The sequence below is a fragment of the Zootoca vivipara genome, chromosome 7 (assembly GCF_963506605.1).
Source record: "Zootoca vivipara chromosome 7, rZooViv1.1, whole genome shotgun sequence".
NCBI lineage: Eukaryota > Metazoa > Chordata > Lepidosauria > Squamata > Lacertidae > Zootoca > Zootoca vivipara.
In genome coordinates, this window is record NC_083282.1 from 36,440,354 (window position 1) to 36,457,925 (window position 17,572).

At 41.4% G+C, this 17,572-nt stretch overlaps 1 protein-coding gene across 2 annotated transcripts in view; it reads left to right on the top strand.

The window, feature by feature from the left end:
- Positions 1-680: 680 nt before the first annotated feature.
- LOC118088169 (FRAS1-related extracellular matrix protein 1-like) overlaps positions 681-17,572 on the top strand; it is a 110,583-nt gene continuing 93,691 nt past the window's right edge. The window contains exons 1-10 of one of the 2 annotated variants that reach the window (XM_035121449.2): positions 681-814; positions 8,533-9,038; positions 9,834-9,928; positions 11,303-11,598; positions 12,570-12,769; positions 13,587-13,910; positions 14,023-14,131; positions 15,089-15,220; positions 16,189-16,533; positions 17,347-17,489. In XM_035121449.2, coding sequence (XP_034977340.1) covers positions 8,799-9,038; positions 9,834-9,928; positions 11,303-11,598; positions 12,570-12,769; positions 13,587-13,910; positions 14,023-14,131; positions 15,089-15,220; positions 16,189-16,533; positions 17,347-17,489 — 1,884 coding nt within the window. In that variant the 5' untranslated portion in view covers positions 681-814; positions 8,533-8,798. Of the gene's footprint in view, positions 815-4,067; positions 4,431-8,532; positions 9,039-9,833; positions 9,929-11,302; positions 11,599-12,569; positions 12,770-13,586; positions 13,911-14,022; positions 14,132-15,088; positions 15,221-16,188; positions 16,534-17,346; positions 17,490-17,572 lie in introns of those variants that run through there. The other variant, XM_035121448.2, reaches the window with a different exon arrangement.

A 17,572-nucleotide genomic window follows, 5' to 3' on the forward strand; every position in this document is an offset into this window, starting at 1 on the left:
TGGGTTCTTTGACACCCACAAAATTTCCACTGTGGGTGTCCAAGCATGTCCACAGCTGCGTTGGGCCCCAACAGAAGCCCCAACAGGGAGGGGGAGGCCCTGGCCCAGTTGTCACCACTGGAGAGCCATCGGAGACAAGGTAGGGTTGGGAGGCAGAACATGCATGCACATGATGGTGTGAGTGACGTCATGGCATCACGCCGTGCATGCGCACCATTGGGCACCCACAGTCTGGGGCCCAGGTCGGAGCCACTGGTCCTGTTGATGGCTACAAGGCTCCCGCAATGTTCACGTAACCCCCAATCATGGTCTGTTTAGGTCATGTTGGCTGGGGCTGGTAGGAGTTGGAGTCCAATAAGTCTTGAAGGCCACAGGTCCCCCACCTTTGCATAAGCAGCACAGTGGGAGACAAACACGATACATTCGAGGACAGTTTGGAGCTAAAACTGAGAGGCATGGAGAGATCACTCAGCAAAACACATTTCACAATGCACCCTAAGCTCCCACCAATAAAAAAATAAAATAAAATACTTGTTTTGTAATGGTCTTGCGTGCACATGATAGTGGCTGTGGGTCGTACAGCTTGGCTTGCCTCAGTCTGACTCCTGAATTGTTCTTAACTAATAGGATTCACACCAATTATTTTGGCAGCTGTTGCTTACTGAGAAAGCAAAGTCCCTCCTTTGTGTAGTTCTTTCGGAGAGAGGCTGTTTTTAATCCTCCAGACATGGATCCACTCCATTGCATCAACAGATGAAAGTAGCGATTCAGCTTTCACAAGAATGCCACCGCCTTGGAGTTCAAGGGACCAAAGGTGACTGGCGGTCTTTGTTTGAGAGCAATGACAGGAAGCCACCTGAAAAAATAATGGCATAGTGCTCTTTGTTCTAAGAGAGATTTTAAGGAAATGACTTTTTTCTCTCAGGATAGCGTTCATATTTTCCCTAAGTGTATATTTCTTCCTCGGTTACTCTAAACTAAAATTTAGTTATGTAGAAATTATATATGTGCTCTGCTTCATAATTTAGAATAAAAAAGGGGGGGTGGCCTATGGATTATGTGCATGATTCATCCAAAGTTGAGTCCTTTATGCCCAGTGGAAAGGTTAAGAGTATACTTAGCTTTGACTTCAAAAAAAGTTTCACTCTAACTGTGATGTGCGTTCTATCTGTTTTAGAATTTGCTTTCTTCGGGGCTGCTGAAAATTTGGTATGGTGATGAAATGTTCTCCTGCTTTCACTGCTGTGCTAAAGACTGGATAGCATGTTAAGGTACTTCCTGATGGAGGTTTTTCTTGGGCACCCACTGCCTCAAATCTGGCCTTGAGATGCCCACCCCTCCTAGTTCAAATGGTAAACTTGGGACAAGCAGGTCAGTGAAGATCAGCTGGCTCAGCCCCTTAAAGCAAGTGGTACAAAACTCCTGGCTGCTTTATATCTTGCATGCAATTCTTTTTTTCCGGGAGAGCACTTGCGTTTTTAAAAGCAGAACGACAAAATACATTCTGCAAGTGACATTTCTATGTAATGTGGATGCATTGATAGAAAACCTGCCACCTGCCCATGCACATTAGAAATTGCCCAGGCTTGCGCAAGAGTGGTTTTTTTCAGCATGCCTTGATAATTTCAAATGCATAAATTCGTATTTAAATATGAATTCAGAACTGGAAGGCTAGGGCAAAATGTCTTACTCATCCACTACATGAAACATTTGAAGCATGGAATTTAAAAAAACCAACTAAGAGTGCTTTGTTGTTTATTTCTATGTTTAGTGATTTTAAAAATGCACGTTAAGCTCAGTTACTAGTTGCCACTGCACTTCTTCAGGTAGTTTAGCTTGGATCATTCCCTGTGATACAGCTGGTCCCCCACCTCAGCTGCCTTGCGTGCTTCCTCGGGCAAAGTTAATTCTTTATCTGCCATGGGAATTGTCTGTGGTAGGGGGAGTGTCAGCCTTACTGAAGTTTTTTATGATGAGTCATGACATGCTGACACTCCAGTTCAGTACACAACAGTCAGAGAAGTGTATAAATTAGCGGTTGCCTTCTGGAGAGTAGCTTCTGGTACACTCTTCTTTGAAGACTGCTCACTTCATCCTTTAATATTAACTCTCTCTATGTAAGTATCACGGTTAGCTCGCTGGTGTATTATGTATATCATGCCACCTATTTACACATTGGTTGTACATGTTTTTGGAGCGTCATTCAGTCACATGGGTTGTTCTGTTGTATAAAGTTATCAAGTTCCACCACTGTGCTTCTAGGGTTTCTGATAAGGACTCATCCCATTGGTCCCTCTATGTCTATGACCTAAAGGTGGCTCTTTTTGACAAAGCGGTTTTTTTAAAAAATAGACCAAGAAATGAGCAGAATTGCACCTCTTCCAAGCTAGGTGCATTTTAAAAAAATAGGAATAAAGTTCTAAAAACAAACAATCCTAGGGGAAATCCGTGTGTGTTTGGAGAGACACTGCATTGTACTACTGCCTATGAAAATACTGGTTGAGTGTGCAAAGCTGGTATGTGTGAACAGGCACCTCATAAGTCAGCAGCCAAGAATATTATTGGATGCTTTGTATAGCTTGTTCTGAGCTCTTTATTGCACTCCAATGTAACTTTCTGCACTCGCTCTGAACTAATTATTAAACACATATCCAGTGTGTTCGTAGTGAACTTTTTTCTCCAAATGTGAAATGCTATGTGGCCAAAATGGCTACATCCACACACAAGAGGGAGGGATCAACAGGCTTGGAGAAATCTCAAGTTTGATAAAGTAGGAAAAGTTTTTAGGGAGAGAAAACCACCACCACCACCACCGGGGGGGGGGAGTCATCTCTCCAAACATCCCAAGGAAGAGTGATCATACTCAAGAGTGCACAGAATGCCGACTGACCATGGTGGAGGGGAGAACATATAACATTGGGGGACAGTAGAATGGAATATTTTAAGAAAGACTTTGGGTGGGTGGTTGGAGACCTGAACCAGAGCCCCGCACATTTTGTTGCAGATCTCCCTCTCATCTATAATAGCCTGGTGCTGTTTGGACTGATAGTGACTAGTCCTCCTTGCAACAGTGGGGGATCAATTAGAACGGTCAGCCCTTGAGGAAATATGGAACCTGAATGAATTCTGACAGCTGTGATGGGGCAATCAGCCTGCTCAATTGTTTGGGCCACCAGAAGCAAATGGCTAAGGTGTGCTAGGCGGGGAACAAAGAGGCAGGAGTGCAGTAATAGAAACAACCCACCAAAATGTCAGCATGCACGCAAACAAGCACTTATGACTTCTAGTGATGGTTAGGCGTTTTTGAATGGATTTTCCAGAGCAAGGTGATTAAATGCTTTTAAAAGTACAGGATGGAATTTTGAAAACATCCTCGTCAAGCAGATGCCCACCTGGAAGCATCCTTGCAGAATTAGGCTCAGATCCAGAGTGACTTCAGTGCCCCCAGCAGTGCTTCCAGAAGTACAGTAGGCTCTCCTCTCATGGCTTGACATTCTGCTTCCAAAAGGAACTTCAGAATTGGCTTCTAATACAGCTAAAGCTGTTGCTGCTAAAAGGGTTAAAAAAAATACCATTAGTATTCTCAAACAGGGAGTGGACTTTGGATATATAAAGATTCCTTAAATTGGGTCTCAATAAACTATCCTGGTAAGTTTAAGGTCTGCTACAAAATTACAACGAAGGCTGGGGAAGAGAACATAAAGGCAATTTAATAATATCATGCTGTTTCCCTCCATGTTGACCTTGCTTTCTTAATGGTTCAAGCCCCATTAAGCCCTCAAAAACATTCTGACAGACTTCTAACAAATTCTAGGACTGAAGTTAGAATTTGTGCTGCGTGCATATTTACTCAGAAGTTGCCCCCCCCCCCCCGAGGTTAAGGTGGCTTCTTGACTAGGAGGCAGGTTTGGGATTTCAGCCTTCACTTCTTGTATCTTTTCTGCAAAAGAGGTCAGCTGAATTCCTATTTGTCACGATTCCTTAATTATCATGGAGCCTCTAATCCAGGCCACAAATTCCTCACTGCCCATTCTCCCTGAGTCTCTCTCTCTCTTTTCCCCCCCTTCAGAATGCGTATCTAATAGCAACCAATGACTTTTCCTATTTTCTCACTTGGAATCTGTTTTGGAGCTTGGAATTGCTATCTCACTTGAATCAGTAACATCTGTGAGTAGTGGGCCAGCTTGACTTGGACAGATTTCCTGCATTTTAAGGTTTTTTTTTTTTCCTTCCCCCTCTGAGGAGATTGCTCTGGGACAATTACATTTAATGCCTCTTATTTCTTTCCCTTGCTCTGGGTGGGTTAGCTTGAAGGATTTGAAAGTGACTTTGAGGAACATTACCACCATTTTGAAAAAAAGTTCCACTTTCAAAGCACTTGAAAAGAAAAAGTTTGAGGGGGATTCCTAAAGCTGTATTGCAGCTTGCAGGTATGGCTTTGATTTTTCCTTTTCTTGGCAGGCTTGCTAGCTTTCCATTCCCTTTCAGAAACATTATTGGGTGGCTAGAGGACAGGCATTTAAAAAAAAGGAAGAAAGAAAAAACTGTTATATTAGACAAGAGCAGAGAGAAAAGGCACTGCAATTTCACGCTCAGAATTAAGTAGGCACTTTGACTTAAAATGCCCATTAGAAAATATGCTTTTCAGTACAAATAGCATGATTGTGTATTTTTAATATAAATACTGTAGCTTGTGTTTACAAAAGACAGAAGAGTATTATTTTATTAAATTCAAAATACGTTGAGATGTCTCTTCTCTCTGCCATAGGAATATCCTCTAGCAAGGTACTGTTTTTTCAAATTAAACGATTGTGCCTTGGCAGACTAAAGGAGGATGCCTTCGCTGCTATCCAAACTGCAGCTTTTCTGTTTTGAAGACTTCTTTGTCATGGCAAGTGATCTTCTTGTTGCTGGTTCAGCAGACAACAAAGGTGTCACTCTCCCTTTCTAGATGGCTGTTAATAAATTATTCATGCAACTAGCTAGGAATCTGGATTTTCATGTGAATTGCACTGGCATTTTTTCTTCTTCTGCAGACTCCCACCATTTAAATAGACTTTTTTTTTTTTGCACACCTGCATGCTTCAGGCAATCAGGTGTTTAAAATCACAGATGGGCTGTTCTGCTCAGTCTCTCCCCCCCCTCCCCTCCAGTGAGTTGCTTATCAAAGGAGTCCTGTGGATACTTTTGTCTTTTTATCCATTCTTGTGTGGGAATTCTACCCACCCCCCCAAAGTAATTAGCATGAGGGGAAAGGGGACTCTAACGGGACTCTGCTAATTAGCATTGGGCATCCTGTAACTCGGCTTATTAATTTTAAACTTAAAAGGTGCAGGTGCATTTGCATCCTTGCTCTGTAGGAGAGGGAAGCTTTAGAACTCCTGTATTGCCCCTTGAAATTGAGAATAACGTGTGTGTGTGTGTGTGTGTGTGTGTGTGTGTGTGTGTGTGAAGTCTGTCAACAAATTGTCTAACTGCTACTGGAACTGAGAACTGTGTACAATGAAAGGACTGATTATGTTCATACTACTCTGTTTTCCCATGGCAAAAGAATGTGAGCCCTGAAGCTAACAACAAAAGGTGGGTTACTGGCAGCCTCGGTGTCCCGAGGAAACAGATATTTTGCATAAGAGGATTTTTTAAAATCCAGATTTGTGAAAGACACGCAACTGCGGTTTGAGTTGTTGTTGCTTTAAGTTGGAAGATGAAAAGTGAACATTAGAAAGCATAACCAGGTTCCTAGATGTGGTAATGAAGTAAAATAACTGTATGATAAGGGTGGATAAGATGTTATGTTGTTTTACACCAGCAACAATGTACCGCAATTAGAGATGTCCATATCAGCAGGGAGCGGCAGTGCACCTCCTAAAGGAGCAAGGGTTCTCTGACCCCTTTTGTACTGTAACAGGAATCATCAGTGTGTTGTACTTCCTGTTTTGGTGCTTCATCCGTAACATTTAAAAAGGAAAGTTGCCATCTCGTTCCCCCATATGAAGATACATGTAATGTCTTAATGGAGGAGACTTATTGACTCTGTTTTTGAACTTTACAGAAGCAGTAGTATGCTTCATGCTTCCTGTTTTTAGCACTTAATGGAATGTGTGCAATCACCAGCCACACTCAGTTGATTTCCTGAAGGCACAAAGGCTTAAAGAGGTGGTTGGGAATACACATGCCAACTATTACCCACAACCTTTCCTTGTCTGGTGGACTGCTTTTCACACCTTCACGTGTTCCGTATGAAGATCTGCAGCGGGTATAAAAATATGTTCAGTTCAGAAGCATCCCTGCGATTGAGAACTTTGCCTTATCAGAGTTCCCAAATGTGGGGAGGCTTCTGTATGTGATCTGTTGAATACATGTGGAAACTCCCTTTGGGGGTGTGGAGGTCTGAACAGTAGGCTGTATGTGGGGATGTTGGAATGACTACAGTTTTACTTCAACTCAAACACAGCATGGACCTTCCCATTCCTGACACCAGGCTTGGGAAAATGTAGACTTGGTTTGCCAGAAATGGCCTGGGCAGGCAAATCTCCAATCCCTCTTGGGCCTAATTTGGCTCCTCACCGCTGACTTAGACAATCTATGATTGTCTTAGGTGACAATCTATGTGTTCTTTGCCTTTAAATGAACTTATGTGTTTTGTATTTGGTCACTTAAAAAAAATTGTGACACTGAGTTTTTGCACCTGTACGTACATAATTGTGTCTTGGGGTCAAGATGCATTCATGCCCAACTTGGAGATTTATCTTCTGAAAACTAGGGGGATAGGCTAAAAGCCTCAAGGAAAGAGATACATACCGTATATGCACCAAAATTGTTTTCTCAAAATGCATTCTCAAACTCTCCCTGAAAGCCGAACAATGGGGGAAATAATTGACAAGGGATAAGTGCAAGATAATAGGAACTCCCCACACTTATTTCTTTTAAGAAAAGAATGGGATTGGGGAGGATTTCAATTTGCTCCATAATTTGGAGTTCTGACAGGCCATTCTTGGATCAGAACATAGACATGTGCAGTGCTTCCCCCCCCCCAAAAAAAATGTTTAGGGGTACTCTCATTTTGACTCAAGAAAACCACCCTTTTATAGTCAAATCAGGGAAAAAAATACAGTAAATGGACAAAAGTACAAAGATTCACAAAATGTTTAGGGGTACCCCTGTGTCCCTCCAGAAAAAAAAGCACTGAACATGTGTATTGGATCACACCTAGCATGGTTAGCTCCTACACAGAATTAATTTTCTCAACACTCCCAGTTCATAAAGAATAGGAGAGTGATGAAATGGTTTTCATTTTTGGGGGTCTTGTAGCATGTAAATTAGTGGGAGGAAATGGGAGGATTCTACAAATTAATTATACTATAAAGTAGTTACAATTTAATACTCTCTTTTACCATTAAATCTTATGGAATTGTAACAACCTGTCTGCATATTATTTATTGTGGCAGTAAAATAAATGTTGGACAAAATAATCTCTTATATTGTCTCATAAATGGTAAAAGGAGGAAGTATTTTTAAATATGACACCAATGTGTCTTGCCATTTATTTATGATAGTCAGGGAAGAATGGCTTGAGGAGCACATTACAGTGAAAGCACCTAAGAAGGAGAAGGGCCCTGCAGGGCTTGTCCTCATTCCTGCTCTTGTTATCAAATGGCATGATAATGGATAGAGGAAGAAATAAAGTTGGCACCTATACAGGCACATCCTGGGCTTCCAGGAACAGTTGACAATATTTAAACACAATCAAATAATAATAGTCAATTGATGGGTCAGTTTAGCTCAGCCTCTCATTTTTCTTATGCAGATTGGCCACTTTGAAAGGGGAAGAGTTTCCTCTGCTATTTGTCTGTGTTTGTTTTTGCTTTTGCCTTCTTTGTTAGAGGGCCTTTTACAGTGGCATAGGAATATGCATGCTGCATCTGCCTTCCAAAACATATTTCCTTCAGTATGTCCTTTCATGAAAAGAGGCAATGACATTTCCCACTAGGTGGAGTGAGGAAAAACATTGCAAGTATAATGGAAACCAACTTTCTCTGCCTTCTTGTGTGTGATCGCACCCTCATTGTAACTGAGTATTCTTTTAATTATTATTATTTAAACATTCCTAATAAGATTACCTTGCTGTTCACCCTGCCGCAAATGACATTGTGTGTCTGTTGCATTCTGTGAGTTTTAGGGCACAATCTCAACCCGCAATACAGCAGAGGCAGGCCGGTAGAGCTGCTGGGCCACAGAGACTTGAAGCTTTCTTCTGTGACTCCTCTGTCCAAAGTCTATGAGAAATAAAATTCTCATTCCCCAAGTCGATAGGGAACAACAGCATGGGCAGAAGTCTTAGCAAAGGAATCATGTTGGCAGAGTGGAAACAGTGAAATGTTGCAAGGAAATTGGACCCAACTCATACTAAACTTTCTCGTCGCATATTTTATTGTGCATCTGAAAAGCATGTTTGTCTTCCAAGCTACTGTTCTGCATTTGCAGTACCTCTTCTTGTTCAAGCAGAGTAACTCTGATTTCTTTGAATAACAGGGGAGCGTTTGGTGTCCACTGAACACTGTCAACTGGCACATGTGAATCACTCCATTGTAACATCCTAGCTCCTGAACTGCCTTAGAGAAAAGGATTACTGCTAAGTAACTTCATTTTATCTCATGAAGATAAAATGAGCCAAAGCACATTTAATCAAAGGGATAGTGGAAGTTCTATTTCTTGAGCAAAAGAGAACAGTAGTCTCAAAATACTATTGCAGCAATTGCTGCTTTGAATGACTTAAAGGAAGGAGCAGCACCGAGAAGATGGAAATGATGAATGCTTTCGTAGCATTGACTATTTTTATTGTCCTTGAGAATCTTGAACCTCTAAGAGGAGCCAAGCTTGTCCTGGTGAATAAAGAAATCCATGTTGAAAGAGGACGCGCTGTGTACATAACTGAAAACGAACTACAGTTCAATATTTCTAACGAGAGAGATTCTTGCAAGGTAGAGGTGGTTTTAAATGAGCCTGTGACACAAAGAGTTGGGAAACTTACACCGCAGGTAAATATCATTAGTCCAGTTTCTTATTGTCTTAATTTCTAATTAGATATGAAATGCAAGTCAGTTTGAATGGAACGGCCATGTTAGCTTAGCTGTTCTCATGTTCATGGCTCCATTGTCTCAGTCGGAATCAAGTCATGGGCTCAAGTCCTATAAAATTGCCTCCTGAATATGAGCAAATTGTGAATGCCAATGTGTGGGCATGGAAAAACAGCTTGCACATGAGTGCTCTTACCCTGTTCTCCTTGGGTTGGCTCAAAAATGAGCAGAACTCCCCCCCCCCCCGCCCCGGACACCAGAAATAACTCCTCACCAGTTCACAAGCCAATCCAACATTTGCAAATAACCTACACATTAACCCAATCTCCTTCTCTCATAACCTGCCTCTTCCTTTCAACACAACTTACTCATCATGAACAGCAGAAGTGATGCTCCAGGAACAGCGGAAAGTAACTCTATACCCTCCCTTCCCCTCTTCTGCTCAGCATCTTGTTTATGACCTGGGGCGGGGGAGCCCCAGTTGCACTTGGGAAATCTATTACTCAAGAGTGATAGGGTTTTTTAGGGTTTAAGGAATTGAGAGGCTGGAGCAGGGGGGCACTAAGAGTAAGGAGTTTAAGGGCAGTGGGAGGGTAAGTGAAGAATTCTCTGCCTTGGGTTTTCATTTGTGGTCCTGTACAGCTTGCCTTGCTTTTGAATTGGGCTTTTACAAGATTCATTCACTGGGCCTGAGCACTGATTTTTTTGTTGAACAAGTCCATTTTGCTCATTATTTGTTTCTGTTTTTCCTGTTAGGTGTTTGATTGCCATTTCTTACCCAATGAAGTGAAATACATCCACAATGGTTGTCCACTGCTAAATGAAGACCGTGTGATGTTGAGAGTATACAGGTTTTGCCTCGTTTTCTTTGAATGCAGTTCTGCATATATAATTGTTTTAGAAGGACACATGTATTTGTTAGCATTCCAGGCTCTTAAACTTCCCCCCTCCCTCACAGGGCAAAAAGCAGCTTCAGGGGGCTATTCTAGTGGAATAATTGTATTAAGCAAAGGGTTAAGGGCAGTCTCTTGTACAGTACTAGTTTTCTGCTTTGGATTGTAACCTCCAAAGCTGCATTCTGTCAAACAGACAAAAACAAAACACACACCACTACAGTGGTACCTCGGTTTACAAACACAATTGGTTCTGGAAGTCTGTACTTAACCTGAAGCGTATTTAACCTGAAGCGAACTTTCCCATTGAAAGTAATGGAAAGTGGATTAATCTGTTCCAGACGGCCCACGGAGTACTCAACCTGAAGCGTACTTAACCTGAGGTATGAGTGTAATTGGTTCTGGAAGTCTGTACTTAACCTGAAGCGTACTTAACCTGAAGCAAACTTTCCCATTGAAAGTAATAGAAAGTGGATTAATCCGTTCCAGACGGGTCCGCGGAGTACTTAAACTGAAAATACTGAAACGGAGGCGTACTTAAACCGAGGTATGACTGTATTACAAAGGAACGAACCTTTGACTATTTTTGTTGTAATACATTTTTGTCTGCAGTTCTATGTCATTTATCCATCCATAGTATTTTCTTCTGCCATTTCAGGAGTGGCTGCTGAGCCTATAAATAATTCTGTCAAGGCGGGGGGCGGGCGGGGGCGGGAGCGGGAGTTATTCCCCATAACAGTAACGGAGCTTTGCTTTCCAGATTTAAATTGGGACCCAAACCAAATAAGGCAACCTCTAAAGCCAGGCATCCCCAAACTCAGCCCTCCAGCTGTTTTGGGACTACAACTCCCATCATCCCTGACCACTGGTCCTGTTAGCTAGGGATGATGGGAGTTGCAGTCCCAAAACAGCTGGAGGGCTGAGTTTGGGGATGTCTGTCCAAAGCACTTCAAGATCAAATCAGACTTGTTTCCTGAAGTGGGATCCGGACTGCCCTACTATCAATGACTACTGGCTATGTTGGCTATGTGCTATCTCCATTATCAGGCTGTTATGCCTCTGGCCTGATCCAGCAGAGCTCTTTCTACATCATTATGTTTGTAATTCATTAACCGGTATTCTGTTGGGGGAAAAAAATCAAAGTATATATTCTCTGTGCAGAACAATAAAACAGCAGTCATACCTGAATCCTAGAATCAAGCAACTCTTAAAACTTTGTCTATGGTGCCCCTAAAATGTTTGGAGGGAATGTTTTGTACTTACAGTCTTCTAAATTTCTATGCAAGGATTGTCACTGCTCACCAGGAAGTATTTGCCGTCTCCCTTTTACAGGTTTACAGAACTGGGGACCGCTGTAGAGATGTTTACTCTTCATATAGCGATAAGAAGCCCCAAACCAAGTCTTGTTCAGTTTGGACAAGCCTCTCTAGAAGTTCCAGAATTCTTTGGGATTTCTCAGCCAATTGACAGAAACATTTTGACTTTCAAGCACAATGGTTTAGGTGAAGCCTGCACAGTGAGGATCTTGTCATCTGAATTACTGTTTCCTGCTGTTGGGCAACTAGTTGTTGAGGACTCTAAAATGCACAAAAGTGAAGATGTATCAACATACACTAAACAAAAAAAAGGTGATTTTTAAAATCTTATTTAACTCTCTCCTCCCCAGCTGTAAGCGCTCTCTCCCTCTGTCTCACACTCAAAAATGTATTTCATCTTGAAACAGCTTAGCGTTGGCTCAAAGGGATGGCTTATTTCAAGCTTAATTTCAGCATCTGAGAGGGGACAGGGTGGTAGGACGGGACTCTACAGGCACCCTGTTGGCATATGTGTGCTTGTAGTCACTGAACTGGCATCGCATGGCCCGCACTATAGATAGCAGTTCTAGGGGGATCCTTCACCATTGTCCAGCATGCACGATCCAATGCTTTAGACCAATTGTCTAGTTAAAAGGGGACAGTAAGATGCTGGGAGGCGATATTCATAGCTGTCATATTTCCCTTTTCTCGCGAGGAAGCCTATTCGGCATAAGGGAATTTCCCTTTAAAAAGGGAGAACTTGACAGCTATGATTAATTGGGTTCTCTTTCAGTTGGAAGGAGAATGAAGAAGAATGCATTCCCACTGTCCTGGTGGGAATATATACCCATGAATTATGAAACGTGTTTCCAGTTTGGATACAGATTAAAGCAAGGATGAATTAAATAGAGAGTGTTTTATTTTATCTAGAGATCTTCTGTTAACCCAGTCATTTAGGTAAAAGGAGTTCTGCTGAATATGCAAATACTGTAGGTCATCACTACTGAGCTAGAAGTTAAGTCTTGTGGCACTTCAGGGCATCAGAATTACCACTGGATTGACCATGGTTCTCTGGCATGCAGATCTGTGTCTTTGGTGTGCACTCCACAACCCCCTGTTTCAAAGATTGTGTAGCTTAAATTAGAAGATTGTGTAGCTTAAATTACAAGGTCATCCAAAGTCTTCATTCAATATTCAGAATATGTAAATCCCTGAAAGATTGCTTGTGTTATTAAATAAAAGGAAGATCATTTAGAAGGTTAGAAATAGTTTGTTCTAAAGTTGTGTTCCCCCCACCCACCCAGCTGGACAATCCAAACCGCCTTGTCCCAGCAATGGTGCCTGCCATTCAGGATTAAAAGAAATACACCTTCTAAAGATGAGCTGTGAAGACTTTCTGGAGATGAGACTTAGGTACCAACACCTCAGTCCCCCATCACCTGATAAGGATTATATATCCATACAAGTAGAAATCAGAGACAAAAAGAGCAGATTTCAGCTACAGGTGAGGATAATGCAGCAAATCCTATTTTCCACACAACTTTTTGTTGTTTTTCCATACTCCCAACCTCCCTCCCAAAAACTCTAGGAAAAAATTACTTGCATGTTAATTTCCCTGGCTATGTATCAGATTCAGTACATGCTGATTGTGTGGCAAGATGGACACTTTATTGAACCGAGGAGGAGGAAGAGGAGGCGGAGGAGGCGGTGGAACAACTAAATATAGCACCTCTTTCTCAGCAGAGCTGATGGAGTGGCTCTGCTTCCCATTCTGCCCCCCCCCACTGCTGCACCTTAATGGAATGTAATATTACTATTACAATAGTATTTGGAAATTCAGTACAGTTTGCGGATTCATTGCATTAGTCATGTATCCATCACGAAATTTGTACTGAGAAGTGGAAATTTCAAAGGATGTCTGTCCCCCCCCCAGTTTGCATATTGTGAATTGGGTATTTTTGCCTTTTAATGCCAAGCTGAATTCAATTTCTTCCCAGTCCTACTTGGAGAACATTATTCCAGACCAATGACTACCAGATACCACAAAATACCTGTCTTAGCACTTGCTCCAAATGTTCTAAAACAGACCTTATCGATTGTTTCCTCCTCCTCCTCCTCCTCCTCCTCCTCCTCCTCCTCCTCCTCCTCTGAAAACCAGACTTTTGAATCTAATAACTAATAGTTGTTTTCAGTAGTTATCTTTTTTTGTAATAATACCCAGTGAACCCAAATAAAGTTCCTTGAACTACATTTAAAGGCAATATATTAATGCCCCCCTTCTGCACTGACTGTGACGAGACATTTGGTTTCCTTGTTTGTAGGCAGAAAATGTGTGGATTCCTGTAAGGATAAGAGGGGCCATTCCAAACAGACAACCTCAAGCTGCATTCATGCCCATGTTCATCTTGGAGATAGATGAGTTCATTCTTACTCCTCTCACGACAGTGACTTTGGATGCCGAAGATGAAGAAACCCCGAGGGAAAGATTGCTATTCAACATTACTAAACCTCCTCCTCAGGGATATGTCACCCACCTGGATGACCATTCCAAGGCCATTACATCTTTCACTTGGCAGGATTTGTATGATACAAAAGTTGCTTTCCAGCCATCTAATATATCTCATTCTGAGAGACAGAACTATGAGGTGAGAGATGGGATGTAGCTGCTCCCCTCCCCTGGTGCTCACAAGCTAGTCTATCCCTACAACTCAACAGTCACAAAGGGACTGAATTAATCTTTTCTCTCTTGCTCGCTAGGTTGAGTTTCAAGCAATTGATAGCCTCTTCATGAACAGCTTCCCTATCATGGTCCATTTTTCAATTCGAAGTGCAGTAACAAATGCTCCTAGAGTTGCATGGAACACAGGTAAGGAAAATCCCCTTTAAGATTTTTTTCACAGATGTGGTTTTGCAGCAGATTCACCTTCAGTGTGCTGTGATAACACAGACACAGGATGGTACGAATAAATTTGATTTAAAAAAGAAAAGCATTCTGCAGTTGTAACTGGGCATATTTATCATCTATATGAACGATGTGCTTTATATTTATAGTGGCCCCATCTGAACTAGACATCTGAACTATACCACAAGTAATTCTGAGAACTTTAGTTCATTCAGGTTGTTGAGAGTTGTTTGGCCGTCCCCTATTCCCTTCAAACAACTACAGTTCCCACAGTGAACAATCCGTTCCCCTACACAGGGAACTCTGGGAATCTTAGCTCTCGGGAGAGGGGAAGAGGGGTCTCCCAAGAAAATGTGAATTCCCAGGAATATTTGGGTGAAGCCATGACTGTTTAAAGTGGTGTGATCCTGCTTGAATTGTGATGGGGCCAGTGACAGGATTACAGTAACAACCCTATTATCCAAATATGACAAACCCATGTTACTATCAGTACTTCCAGATTGGGCTTTAGTGTGGAATTGGTGTTACTCATGCATGCAAGTTTTTCCAGCGCGCACACAAAATGCCAGCCCATATTTCCCCTCCCAATTTAAGCTGTATTTACCTTTTCCAGGGAATATCTGACATGTAAAACCTATTGGCAGTGACCCATTTGCAATATCTCAATGACCTGCTTGCAAATTAAACAGCCCTGAATAGAATCCTGCCTCTTGCTTTTGTCTCACCATGTTCTTTTAACTGTACTCCTGAGTATCAAATCAGTTAACTTTTCTGAATTTCCCCCACAATTGCATTACTTTTTCACCTAGTCCAATTGCTTACATGGAAAGCAAAGCTCACGGTACCTTTAATGCTGAATTGCTCTATGAGCTCATTCAGAGCCACATGACTTCATTGTGTTTGAAATACCTGCTTATATAGGGCTTGACTTGTTGGAAGGACAGTCTCGTCCAATTACCTGGGAGTCTCTTCAGATTGTAGATAATGATAACCTTGATGCTGTTCAGCTGCTTGTGGTGGAAGGCTTATATCATGGCTGGCTCACAATCAGAGGTATGTAGCTTCATGGTCTAAAATTTGTGGAATTTAAAATGGAAAGTTCCTATGTGTGTGTCTCTCCCCCCCCCAACCCTCTGTAATGAGAGTACAAAACAAAAATTAGAACTTTTCAACCAGACCTTTGCTTGAAGCAAAATAGATGGTTTTGTTGTGGTGGAAAGTGCATGGGTTTTTTTGGATGTGGAGGAAAACATTATGAAGATACCATGATACTGCTAGAAACAGAGCTTTAACTTGCCTAAGTGGCAAGACAGATGGCAATATTTTCATCTGTAATACTGTTCAGTTATTGATCTATTTCCTTCATTTGTAAAGGCACTCCACAGCATCAATATTTTGCAGAAGGCATTTCAGCACATACTGGGAAATTTGGGTTTGTGCAATTAAAGTGCTTTGTTGTTCTAGCACAAAAAACCCACTTTGAAAAGGGAACACACTTTTGAGTTTAGGAAAGTGACAGGGAAATGCATTGAAAAGTGTGGAGTTAATGTTTAATGCAAAGATGTATAGACCTCCTGCAAACAAACCAGAACAAATGTTCAATAAAGACAAGATACAGTACAAACTAACCACTGTGTAACCTTTGTGCAAGTAAGTCAGGACTCCTATATGTAAGTAAATGTGACCTGGATTCAGTGGGTTGTCAAATAAAATTCTCCCACTACTTTTTCAACATGGGTATTAATATTATGTCAGCTAATATATCCATGCTACAAGCATGCTATCCAATTCATCCAATTTTGCTGCATAAAGACAGCATAGTACCAGGCTCCTATTCACTGGAGAATATGTGCATAGGCATCAAATTATATGTATCCAATTAATTAAATTGACTAGTCTGAAGGGAAAGAAACTATATCTAAACATAGGTAACTATAGCCATGCTGTTCCACTGTATTAAATAGATGCATGTTAACCAGTAGCGAAAAGAACTGCCGTTTTTCTTCTTTCGTCTCGTGTAGGGAACAAAGGCTTCAGGTTTGCAGTTAAAGATCTCAGGGATGGAGTTGTCCGTTACCATCATGATGACAGTGATACAACCAAGGATGACATAGTCTTCAGAATTTTTGATGAAAAGCACAGTGCTCGACACAGATTTCCTATTAACATTCTTCCGAAAGACGACAGTCCACCGTTCCTAGTGAACAATCTTGTCTTTGAGTTGGAAGAAGGCAGCACAGTTCTTATTGAAAACCATATGCTTATGGCTACTGATTTTGATTCGAGTGATGATTATATCCTCTACAAAATATCCAAGCCACCTAGTGCTGGAGAACTTATTAAGCAACACTTCCCAGATGGACCAGGTAGTGCTGCGGTCGGGAACCTCAGCCCTGGAATCAAATGTTTCTCTTTTCAGCCCTTGAGCCCCTGACTAGGCCATATCCTCTCCCAAGACCACACCCCTCACTAGTCTTGCTCTATGCTCTCCTTGATTGCTTTTGTCTGGCTGAATATGCACTTGGACTGTAATAAGACCTTTTGCTTATATGGATGGAGGATGTGAATATGTGGGCGGGAATCTGTAGAAATCTGTCTTTTGATTGGCTGGAATGCACCCTAATATATATATATATAGATATAGATATAGATATAGATATAGATATAGATATAGATATAGATATAGATATAGATATAGATATAGATATAGATATAGATATAGATATAGATATAGATATAGATATAGATAGATATAGGTAAGAGTCTCTGCATTGTTCTGCCTTGAATGTTGATGGGAATGTGACCCTCATTCTGAAAAAAGGTAGAGTAACTGTGTCTATTAAAATGAAGATGCCATTATTAATCAGAACAATAGCTGTTAACATATTAAGCCAGATAGCTGGTTGTTGAACCAGTCGTGCAATATTTCTAGGGTGAGATTAGAAGGTATGGAAGGAGGATATCCAGCTGAGGGCAAATCACATTGTTTATATTCAAAAGATGAGTTTAAAAGGACAGAACATGCCTCAGACATAGAAGAGCTGCTGATAATCAGTGTGGGTGGCATTCGGGATACAAGAGCCAATGGTCTGGTTCCAATATGACACCTTAATGTGAAGGAGAAAAATGAAATGCAGTATTTTCTGAAATTGGTTTTTGTGCTCTGTTGGATTCTCAAGGTATCCCTGTGTTCAGCTTCTACCAAAGAGATCTCTTCCACAGGCTTATTTACTACCGTCATTTTGGAGGGGAAATTTTTCAAGACTCGTTTGAGTTTAGCTTAGCTGACAGCCAGGAACCACCGAATCTCTCAGATCCTCAGGTAATCTGTTTTACAATTTCTCTTGAAAAACCAAGTTGCAGCAGAGGAGAATCCTAGAGGAAAGATCTAAATAACTTGAACTG